Consider the following 12571-nt stretch of genomic DNA (forward strand, 5'->3'; position numbering starts at 1 on the left):
TTTGATGGAAATAAACGGCTAACACGGCACAGAGAGGTGAAAACACAGAAAAATTTCGATACTTACTTCGACGGATGATAATAGAGTGCCGTGACGGTGGCCCAAGTAAGAGTCATAATGATGGGATAACCCCAGCCAACGAGTCTGTACATTCGGTAGTGTGACGATTCTTGAAAGACTGTCACTGGTATTAAAATGTGTCATAATAATCGTATTGATGATAGCAAAAAAAAAAAAAAAAAAAAAAAAAAAAAAAAAAAAAGATATATATATATATATATTGTTATTGTTAAATAAAAAAAAATATATATTGTTATTGTTTATTCATAAAATACATACTTTTATGAAACTTATCATAGTGTTAATACTCGTGAGGTTAGCGAGTCTAATAACCATAATATATCTGTTCATCTAAATGTACAGATTTCTTAAAAGTTTGGCACAGTGTGATGGGAAATCTGAGCACACGTAGAATGACAATTTCAATCATCGATTAAAGTAAATTCTGTAAAGTATTTTAATGATTTTAATGGTAGAAATTTTCGTATCGTGTGCTACACATTTCCAAATAAATAAAAGTAATGTAAATTCTATTTAAAATAAGATAAAATAATTATTGATTTCAAGGATAATTTAATGTTAATACTGTATTTCAGTATTTATTTATTTAAGTCATTAAATGGGAATCATTTTCTCTCACCTGTTATCATATTATGTAGAAAAAGACCTTCGATAAACATCCACATAAACATGGCCGTTCTAGCGTATTCAAGAAAAACATAACTTGCTTCACATAGGACAGGCTGAAATATTATTTCCTTGTTATTTGAAAGGATATTTATTATTGCGTCTCGCATCTTAATACATTTAATTATATATTTTATAAGCTTGAGAACGAAAGTTGAACTGTGCTGTTACGAATTTTCGCTTTTTAAACATTTTAAATGACATTACGGCCAACGCGTTCAATTCTTAATATTAATTTTCTAAGAATAATAATATTTTTCCTTCTTCGATAATACTGACTTACATATTTATTACAATTTCCATTTTTTTTTTTTTTTTTTTTTTTTTTTTTTTATTAAATAAAATATGAGAGGATAATAAAGTTTATCACTGTTATGGCTCTGAAAACTTTATGAAACTTTAATGGATAAACAAAATTTTTATTTGAAAATATCTGATAAAATATTATAAGCGCAAGTACATATTTTATCGAAATTTCTGTGCATTTACATGTTTTTCGAATAGCTATATAAGTTTTTTTTTTTTTTTTTTTTTTTTTTTTTTTTTTTTTTTTATGAATGCATAGACCGTTTTCTTGAGAAATCTTGATACGCGTTGAATGAGAAGAGGATGGAATAAATAAGTCGAGTAGTGATTGTCAAGTTTTTGAAAAACTAGCTCCTCTATGCTTGCCTACTTTTTTTTTCTTCACAATAATCGATCGTAATTTCTTCGTGCTTCTCGGCCCCCTTTTACATCGCTTTCACATCACTTTTCATTAATCAAACAAATTATCTGTTTACTATCTTTGATCTTCGACTCCATGTTCAGTACAGCATGATGTACAGCAATACACTTCACTACATTTTTACACATAATATCTTTATTTTCAGAATATTTTATAATCGCTATGCTTTTTAATATGTCGTAATACATAAAGGAATTAAAGGAATAAAAATTATTTTATAATATTCATCGTTTGCCGTAAGCCTTTCGTGATTTGAAAATGCTCGTTTGCAGATGGAATTTTTTTTCATCTACAAGAATAATCTCCGAATAGCAAATTTAAGCATCTCGCCTATTATCCTATCTCCGCCATTTAAAATTAGCCAGGAAATAAAAATTTAGCGATTGTAATATTATTTAATATAATGTTATTTTACATATATTTTATGCTAAGTCTTTTAGATAATAATAAGATAGTGGTTTATTTGCGTAACGTACATTAATTGAATTCTCGATCGAACAAGAGACGAGAATTTTAGTTAAAACGTACAAGTTAAATAAAACAAAAATATTTGTTATTCATCGTATGCATGTTTTTTCTAGAAAATTAAAAATCTTTTACAATACAGGAGATAATGGTAAATCAGTACTTGCAACGTAATGTAATTAAAATTAAGAGTTTTGATATAATTGTTTTTTGATACTTCAAAAGTGATAGAAATTAAACATTGATGGATTTTAGATATTCAGAGATATTGGGTGTGTCAATATGCAAATAATATGAAACAGAATTCTGTGATATGTGACTGAAAATATTTATGGTATATAAGAAAAGTCGTTTTTATTTGGAAAAGCATGTTTCCAACTTCTATATTGAGATCTAATTTCAGGTTGGATTGTTTCTAGTATTTCTCTAAAAATTTCAATAATTTGTTGTGCATTTTTTTATTTCAGAAATTTTGCCAAACTCCCGAACTAAAATTTTTATGTTTTCCTTCGTTTTTTCTTTCTTTCTTTTTTTTTTTTTTTTTTTTTTTTTTTTTTTTTTTTTTTTTTTCAATTTTCAATGGAAATTTATTTCGATATATGCTACATTTGGATTATAAATTATCTTGTTATTCAGCCAAATTTTTTTACCTCTCTCGTTTGACCCAAAGGAATTTGATCTTTCCATTACCGTGGCAATTGTTAATAGAATTTTTAAAATACTTTATTTATATTATAAAATATTTGTATTGCAAGCAATTGTTTAGATATTCGTTGAATATTAGATCAAACTATCTCCTACAGTGGAGTCGAAATTACAAATAAATATATCATAAATTGTTATGTTAATTTTAGTTTGCATTTTCAGTACTTTTTGTAATACTTTTTACGTTTCTAATGTACAATATCATATGATTTTTAATAATTCTGTTTCTTAGATTTAAATATCGTATGCATAAATTAGTATGAAAAATTAAACGATAAAAATGAGATAAAAGTGATAAAATAGGTAGTACTTACAGTGTTTTGAATACCATGTTGAAAGCCGTGAGTCTTGGATTCGAAAAGCGCTTGATCAATGTATAGTGTCAATCTTATAACGACTTGAATCACCATGGCAACGAAAAGATTTTTGTGAATTCGAGTCCGAGTATTTCTCAGTGATCTGTAAATAGATTTCCCACATTGTTTATCAAAATCCATTAAAAAATTACAAAGTTTTCATATTTTATGATCAAGCTTACATAATCCAAGGAGTCTAATATTCTAGAATAAAATATACTTCGGTTACTCTTACTCTTACAACAACATGCAGACTTGATTTCATAAATATGTATAAAGATCTCACTATCGCTAATGCCTATGTCGTCAATTAATTTCGACGTTTATACAAATAAGATTATCTATCGATAAGTTTTTTTTTTTTGGTTTATTTTATTTTAATATACATAGGCATTCAAATAATTTTCTTTATAATGTTATTCCAATCGTAATCTAAATAATGAAAAATATAATAAACAGATATGTGATTTAAGATCACAGTCATACTAGTCGTATACTTAACAATTTATGTTTATTGGCTTTTATAATTATATGAATGAAAATAAAAATAAATTTTAATTGCTAGGAAGCAAATAAGAAAATTAATATTTACATTGTATTAAATACATATAATTATGCATATTAATGTTAATTTGTATTATAGTATATAAATACCTAAATCGACAGAAGATTGATAAAGAAATTAATAATGCCGTCAAGGATACACTCAATCCAACAAATTCCAAATATCGCGTTTTCGCAGCAATATCCAATCTGACCTGAATTCAAAGATGGCAACTTCAACATATTAAAGACATGGAACCTTCTAAAATAAATTATTATTTATATTTTGAGTCTCTCAGCCGTGCTCTGAATAAACATTCGAGTTGATTCAGCCCTGTGTTTATCAAAGTAAATATGCAATGTACAAAATTTAAAGAGAAAAAATTAAAACATTATGGTAATTTTTCTATTACCTAGTCAATATAAAATATTGTTTATATTTTGAAAGAAATTATAAGTAAAAATACGATGGATGTTATTGATAATATGGATTAGATAAAGATAAAAGTACATATTGTTAATCTTGAGTTGAAAAATTTTTTTTAAAACAGCAAACTCTCGGTAATTTTAATTGTTTAGTAAAATTGTAATGTAAGAAAGTATGAGTTTAACATATTATTTCCATGTAATTGATAATTATTATCTATATATTCTCTAATAATATCGAAAATATTTAAATATGTACCATACAAATACTTTTAAGGAAGTCGTTTTTAATAATTTTTGCTCCACCGACAAATGTGTTGAAATAAAACTATAATAATAAAGTATTAGCGTATATATATAGATATATATATATATATATATGCACGACACAAGCAATGTGTATATCATATTTGAAAACTTGAAATCTTATATTTCACCTGCCATTGTTTAAAATTGTCCTTCCATACGTTTATATATATATATATATATATATATATATATATATATATAAATACGCGTGTGCATGTTTGCATGTGTGTGCATGTTTTTTCCTTCTTACTAGACAATCGAATCGAAGATATACTTTTCTGCGCGTCTATTTCATAATTTCGTATTGACATTTGCTAATGTAAAATGTACAATGTTGCTCATGTAAATGTTTTTTATAAAATTCCTTATTTAGATTTGTAGTAAAAAGTAATGTAAAAAGATTTGTAGTAAAATCATTTTGCAGAGAAATGCAATGCTGCGATATTTTAATACTCCTCTCGCTGCTGATGCGATTAGTCGTAGATCTAGTATCCAGTAGGATCAATTATCTACTGTTATTCGCACGCATTACTACATTTCAATTAAATTAATGCTAATTGTATATGATACATTAGTGTTGATAATGATTTATAATTTGATATATAATTCAATTCAATATATATAGCTTATTTTTAATTTTTGTTATAAATTTTGTTTATTATTATTATTTTAGTTTGTTAAAAAATCTGAACATCGTTTATACATTATTAAGATCCGTAGGTTAATAAACGTATAATTTATATTAATGTATAATAAGACTGAAGTTTTTATTAAAATCTGTATTTATATATTTAATTTTCATTTGAATTAACATCGATTATCTTCAAATTAGTAATATTAGACGTTTTAGTATTAGATGTAATTTAATGTTATTAATTACAATTTGAACATAGAAAAGAATAAAAAGCCTTACGACGTTAATTAATTCACAAAAATTTCATGTAATATATTACAATTTTAGGAATTCGTTGTATGTGTATTACTAAATCGTACTATAACGCAGTTACTAAATAGAAATTAAATTTTTAAATGAACTTGAAGTAAAAAAAAAACGCTTTATCTTCTTTTCCCTATAAAAATTGCAAACATTGAAGAAAATGTAATTTATGATGATTATTATTATACATTGTCGGATCTATTATTTCACTATAACTATTTATGTAACAATTTTATATCCAGTTGATAATTTAGACTATTTCATTTTCAATGACATCAAACAGAGATATAATAAATAAGTCGAAAATCCGAGTTTTGGATGAAATTTTGAATGTTTTAAAGCTACCACTTATAAGGCAATATATTAATAATAAAGTTTCATAATGTGATTTAATCGATAAATGTGCTTATGTTCATACATTACAAATACCTTAGCAAGATCTTCGCTGCCTGTGTAAAGTTTTCTAATAAGGAGTAGCATTTCAGGAGTGAAGCAGGGGGTGTAGTTAGTCCATCCATTGGGCGAATCACGATCGCCTGGAGTACCGGATCGGCCTTCCCATTGCCCATCTTCGTCGCAGTGCTTTTCTACGAACTCTGCACCAAAAAATGATACAATTAATTGCAATATGTACAATTGTATCCGTATGCCGTACAATAATACAACTATTTATATTCTGCCCACAAGTTTGTCCAGAAATCTATTTTATTAAAAGCTTCGGATCCTCGTTAGCCGAATTTTTTGCAAAATACAAGATATTTGTAAAAAATATTATTTTAATGGTTGAACATCGTGGAGAATAAAATCATAATAAACTTTTCCTATACTCTTATTATTTCAAGAGTTTTTAAAGCAATGACAAATAAATAATTAACGTTAATATCACGAATATTGAAATCACAATGTAAATGACAATTAAATGTCAAAATCGGAAAAATTGAGTAATTATTTTGCCAACGTCAATACACAAATATATACCGTAAAATTATATTCCGATAGATGTATAAATTGAGAATTGCCTAAAATTAATTATTCATTAATTATTATTAGTTTGGTGACATTCTCGTGGCTGTCGGTGATTAGCGGATGTCTCGGAATCGACGGCATCCGGACTCGTAGGAAGGGATTACGACTGCGTTAGGATATTTCCGGTATTGAGTCCGTGAAAGTTGGGCTGGAACGTTGGTTGTACTTATTGTCGGGATCTCGAATAGCCAAGAGCTGTACGGGGATGGGACGGAGGTACGAGAAATCGACCTCGTGATCGTGCTCGTGGCGAGAGTGGCGAGACTTCCTGGCAGTCACCGTCTCGTACGGATCCCTTTGCAGTGACTCGACTGACCGAGTCAGCGCGAAATTGGCAATCCTCGCTCCACTGAGCCCTTGAGTTTAATGTGTCCGCCCGTGCAATTAATGCCTGTCGACTTTTTGCAATAACCCTTTGTGGATATTGAGTTTGATATTGAAATTGTCATTAGAATTATAGAGAAAATATTTTTAATGTGAAATAAGAATAATATGTTGTGTTTAACGTATTGGTTGAAAAATAATTTGTGTAATGTTTAGTAATGCGAGAAAAATTTCTTTATAAAATTCTGTATACAATTGATAAGTAATTTTCGTTATAAATTTTTATGTGATTAATAATATAAGGATAAAAGAATTCTTATAAGGGAAATATTTAAATAAATAAAAAACGAATGTTGGGTAAAGTTACATACGGTAAAATGCAAATTGTCTAGATTAACAGATTGAAATAAGAAAACTAAACGATCGTAAGTAACATTTAGTACATTTAATTTTTATATATCGTTGTTTTCCTACATTAAAGAGTTGCGTGAAAATATTGTAAAAATATTTAATTTATGTTTAAGTACAACTTGCAATCCTATATGTTGAGTAATATATCGTATATAATAAATAAAATTTATTTTACTTGATTATATAATATCATGAATATATAATATCATTTATTTTTATAATTTGATGAAAATGCAATGGAAAACTATGAAATATTACTGAAAAATCAGAAACTTTTAGATTTGTAATATAAATTATTTCGACAAATTAAAATTTTATAATTTTGAATGAGCGTTTCAGAATTTACATCTTCTTCAAACGACATTATACGGAATATAAAGAATAATATAATTATCCTTACATACAACTCGTATAATATTAAAAATTATTTAATAATTAAATAAAAAAGACTGAGATCCATTCAATTATAATTTTTATTATTTTCAAATTCATTCAAATTAGATCGAGCAATAAAGAATTGATAAAATATATAAATATCAGAAATTATAGAACAAAGTATTTAAAAAGATATAAATATCTAATAGCAAATAAATAGAAAAAAAAGAGTTTGATGCAAATCTTAAAAAATATAATGGATTCAAGCACTGAATAGGCAATAACTAATGAGATATATATATATATATATATATATATATATAGATAGATCGATAGAGAGAGAGAGACATATATATATATATAGAGAGAGAGAGAGAGAGAGAGAGGGGGGGGATATAAAAATATAAAAATGTTAATTTAATTTAATATTAAAATTACATATAAAAATCTCAGATAAAACATCAAGTTGTTATACGAATTCAATGTTAGCAACGATTACCATAAGGTAAACTTTAGTTTATATTTGGAATATTTTCTTACTATTGCAATATTGTAGTTTTTATTTAATTTGTTTTTCTTTATTCTTTCGATTAATATATTTCGTAATTTTTTCATATTTTATTTCTTTGTAATTCATTATTATAGAAATAAAACAGTTAAATGTCTCAATATTTCACCACAATTATAACTAACATTTCTTTACATCTAAATCGTTGCATGCGATCATTAATCATTTTGCAATAAATTGAAAATATTATATATAAATATATGTGTGTGCGTGTGTGCAAATACACAATGAGATGAGCTTTTTATTTCCTTACAAGGGTGCCTGGGCAGGGATCATTAACCTTTAACTCCCATTTATCAATTGTATAACGCGCCATTCTGTATGACATCCCACTTAACCATTTATCGTTGCTTGGAGCTTTTGAGCTTTGTTATGCTTTATGGACAAATTATCTTCAGCTAGTTGTTTTGTACAGTGAGACATACAGCTTATATTCATTCCTATTTATTAAATGGATATTTAATAAATTACAAATATAATTAAGATGTAGTAAGCATTTTGTCGCATAAATAGGGATAAGAAAGAAAAAAAAAAAGACCGGCTAACTGATCTATTGGCTACTTCTTTAGATTTTATCTTTTATTTCAAAAAAGTTCAAAGACAAACTAAGCTAAGCTGTATCCAAGTTTGCAGCATTTGCAGAAATAATTTCACTTGGCTGAGCATGCAATTACATTCATTGCAACAACAATTCATTGCAATCTAGTACATCTGCATTACGTCATCTCTGATATGTTACATGTTTAATTATCATCTATTCTGTAAGAAATAATTAGAAACGGTTTAGTTGTATTAATACTTTACAATATCTTTCCATTCTTAAATTATTTAGTAAAAAATATAATATAAAAATTATATTGTTAAAAATAAAATACCATTGTGAAAAAATATATACACACATTATAGACGGGAAACGTATTTTTAATTTTAAAATGGATAAATTAAATGTAAAAAAAAATTGATGTAATCTCATTTTATACAGTTAGTTTATATTATCTGAATGCAAACAATCATATATATCATAATAAACAATAAATAATAACTTGTTAGAACAGACTAAGAATTGTAATGCAATGATTAAAACAACTTAAATATCCATTAAATAATAATTATTAAATTTAATTATAAATATACCAGTGAATGAGAATGCCATTCATAATCTAACAATATATTTCCACTTGCACGTTCTACGCTTATATTAATTATTATCGATAACAAGCATTTATAAAATACATAAAATTTATTTTGTGTCATCCCAAAATAAATTTAATTGTTCTTTCAATTAATCTAAATTATAGATATTAAGTATTTTATAGGAATTTTTATTTACTGATAAATAAAATATAATTATGGTTTTCCGGATTAATACATAAACGTTGATTAATGTTATATTATGCTAAAATTAAAACTTGATTCTGTACTTAATATTTCACAATGTAATAGACAAAAATAATTTTTATCAAATTCTAATACATTGATATAATGATTTAAATGTATAATATTTTTTAACGTACGAATTTATTTTTGCGAATAGTTTTTTTTTTTTTTTTTTTTATTTAGTATTGATTCTACTATGGTTAAAAAAAAATATTTCGTTGAAAAATAGGGATCGAAATTATTAACGAATCAGATTTACTGTCTCCCTTATTTATTTTTCTTTTATATTTCAGTTACAAATACTTTTAAATTAAAAATTATATTACTGAATAATAATTAATGTATCCGTATAAATCGCTCTGTGATTGGATATCGATTGAACTACACATATTCTTACGAAATTTTAATAAAAAACTTTTTTATAAAATGTTTTATAAAGTTTATAAGACTTTTTTTTTGATAGATTTCATAAATCTTAGCTAAATTACAATTTATGGTTGATTTTGTTATAAACATTATATTATTAAAGTACATCAGGTTAAATAATTAATTTTAACTACATGATGACTATAAGAATTTATTAGTTATAAAGTAAAAAAGAAATTCATTAAGCTATTAAAACTAAAATATTACTCTATATTTTGATATATATTACGTGGTTATGTATCATAAATCAATATAAAAAAAAAATTATCTCACTTACTTTCAATTTATTTATTAAAGTGATTAAGGCGAAATTGCTAGTACTTTCGAAATGGGTTTACCAGAGTAGAACAGTAAATTTCTAATGTATGTACTTTATTCTATACTGAATGGACAGACAAAATTTTAATATAGCTTTTATAATACTGTATCGAGCTTTTTAATTGACGATTATAAAACAATTATTAAATAAATTAAACAAGAAATTAAGACAATATTGAAAAGAATTTAATGACGAATATATTCTTCAATGTTTTTACGTAAATTAGATTAGAAACATGTAAATTGTAGTCCGAGGAATTTATAAAAAAAAAAAAAAAAAAAAAACAATATATGAAACATCCATGAATAATGAAAAAAAAAAAATTAATTTGAATTCATATTGCCAAAATAACGAGGTGATACACAGATTATTCACACATAATATTTAATAATTTTACGAATCCATATATTATTAAATTTTACTATTCCGTATACTAAAAATTTTTTTAATGAATTTATTATGATGAAATGAATTTCATAGCACATACTCTATTGAATAATTTAATGGACCGATTATTTAATAAAATAATTTAATCGAATATGAAAATTAAAAATGGAATTTATATAATTGTAATGTTAATAATTACAACAAAAAAAAAATAAATATAATACTTTGATTATAGGTAAGTGCACGATTGATAATAAGTATTATTTTTTTTTTTTTAATAAATCTTACAAATAATCTCATTGTATCAAAAAAACAATTCAAAATATACTAATTATAATACATATAATATAAATGATAGTGATGATCATTTATGAATATACGCATTAATAATTTTGAAAATTATTTTTTAAATTGATAAATAATTTAAAATAGTTTTCTTAATATACTAAATTTGCTTAATTATTAATTTGACTACAAACAATGAAAAAGAAAATGATTATTAAGCTACAGTTTTCAAGGAATTTAGGAACATAAATAATTCTACTTTTATAAAAAAAATTTTAATAAAATTAAGAAATGACTAATCGACGTTTACAAGTCTTTTTAATTTATGTATAATAATTAAAAAAGATTTATTTTCATAATGTATGACAAGTGCATTTAAATAGATTCTTTTTTCTTTTTTTTTTTTTTTATAATACCTCAGATTTCGTATTATATGATCGAGAAATCACTTGTATATTATTTATCTTCACATCTTATACTGAAAATGATATATTACAGCAGATTATTGTATGTGAAATCATGATATGAATTAGTGATGCTAAATATAATATCGCGTGAAAACCTTGAGAGTGTAAAAGTCACACGTACGATTCGATAAATTTGCATTTAGGTCAACCACATATATTGTAAGTTTATACAGTAAATTTTCAGAGATTTGGTGTCGATCCTAGCGATCCTATCGATGAGATTTGAAGTTACTGAGGCGCAGCTGATTTTCACACCGAGTTGATTTTTCATGCGCTAACGCGAATATAGATGGTCATGTAAATTTCTTTTTCACTCGGAATCCCAATTTATTTTTATCCAGATTCAGTGTGTATATGAATTAGTCCATGCATATACGTTTTATTTTAATAAAGGACATAGATATAGATGCTTACAGAGTACAGAAGAGACGCTTATATCCCTATAAATCACATATTGCATAATTTGTAAATTAATTTTAACAATGTTTAACATAATCTATTTGAGAGAATATATAACTTTTATATACTAAAAAAAAAAAAAAAAAAAAGAGAGACTGAAGAATAATATGAAAAAAATAATGAACAAAAAAAAAACTTGCCATGCAGAATGTGAAAATGTATATTACATATATACACTTCTGTTACTACAAAACTGTGCCCTAATTTCCATTTTGTTCGCGCGAGATGTGGGCTTCCGAATGAAGGGAGGACGGAAGCAGAGAAAGACAAAGATAGTCAACTCGAGATCACCAAAATAATATATCAAATGAAATGAAAGTTATATCAGAAAAAATTATATCATCCAATTCGTGCCGTAACATACGCAATTAAAAACCAACACTGAAATAAATCATGTAACGTGTTTTTATGATCAATATTGTTTAATGTTAATAAAGATTTTTTAAAACTTTTATTATATACGTTTGCAATGCAATGTGACTATGAACGATCTTATAAAGATTAATTTAGAATTTTATCTAATAAAATTGTTTTTATGTCTGACAATGTTATGTTAATATGTGGGAATATAAGTAAAAGTGAAATTGGATATTCCATTACATTCACAATTTATGTTCTCCCGTACGTATATTCATTAATTGTTAAAACTTTTATTGTTTCAAAAATTTGTTGAAATTTCAATTTCACAAAATTATAATATAATTCTCAGTATTTATAGTAGGAATATTAAATGTAATAGATTACAATAAAACAATAAAAATGAAGAAACTTCAAATGTGTGGAAAAATGAGAGCAAAGGCTGCTTGCTATTAAGCAAATAATGTTTGAAATATAAATTAAGCGACACTGTCCATGTCCAGAGGGAGTATCATATTGAATGTAGACATCTCCAGTCTCTTTTATTGTATTAAACAAACATTATATAGGACTTT

General features: G+C 25.2%; 1 protein-coding gene across 1 annotated transcript in view; it reads right to left on the reverse strand.

Moving 5' to 3' along the window:
• Pdfr (Pigment-dispersing factor receptor) overlaps positions 1–12571 on the reverse strand; it is a 28752-nt gene that overhangs the window by 9983 nt on the left and 6198 nt on the right. The window contains exons 3-7 of the mRNA XM_011503036.1: positions 5645–5811; positions 3655–3758; positions 2959–3103; positions 701–803; positions 67–184 (exon numbers count right to left, since the gene is read on the reverse strand). Coding sequence (XP_011501338.1) covers positions 67–184; positions 701–803; positions 2959–3103; positions 3655–3758; positions 5645–5811 — 637 coding nt within the window. The remainder of the gene's footprint in view (positions 1–66; positions 185–700; positions 804–2958; positions 3104–3654; positions 3759–5644; positions 5812–12571) is intronic.

The sequence above is a fragment of the Ceratosolen solmsi genome, unplaced genomic scaffold (genome assembly GCF_000503995.2).
Source record: "Ceratosolen solmsi marchali unplaced genomic scaffold, CerSol_1.0 scaffold61, whole genome shotgun sequence".
NCBI lineage: Eukaryota > Metazoa > Arthropoda > Insecta > Hymenoptera > Agaonidae > Ceratosolen > Ceratosolen solmsi.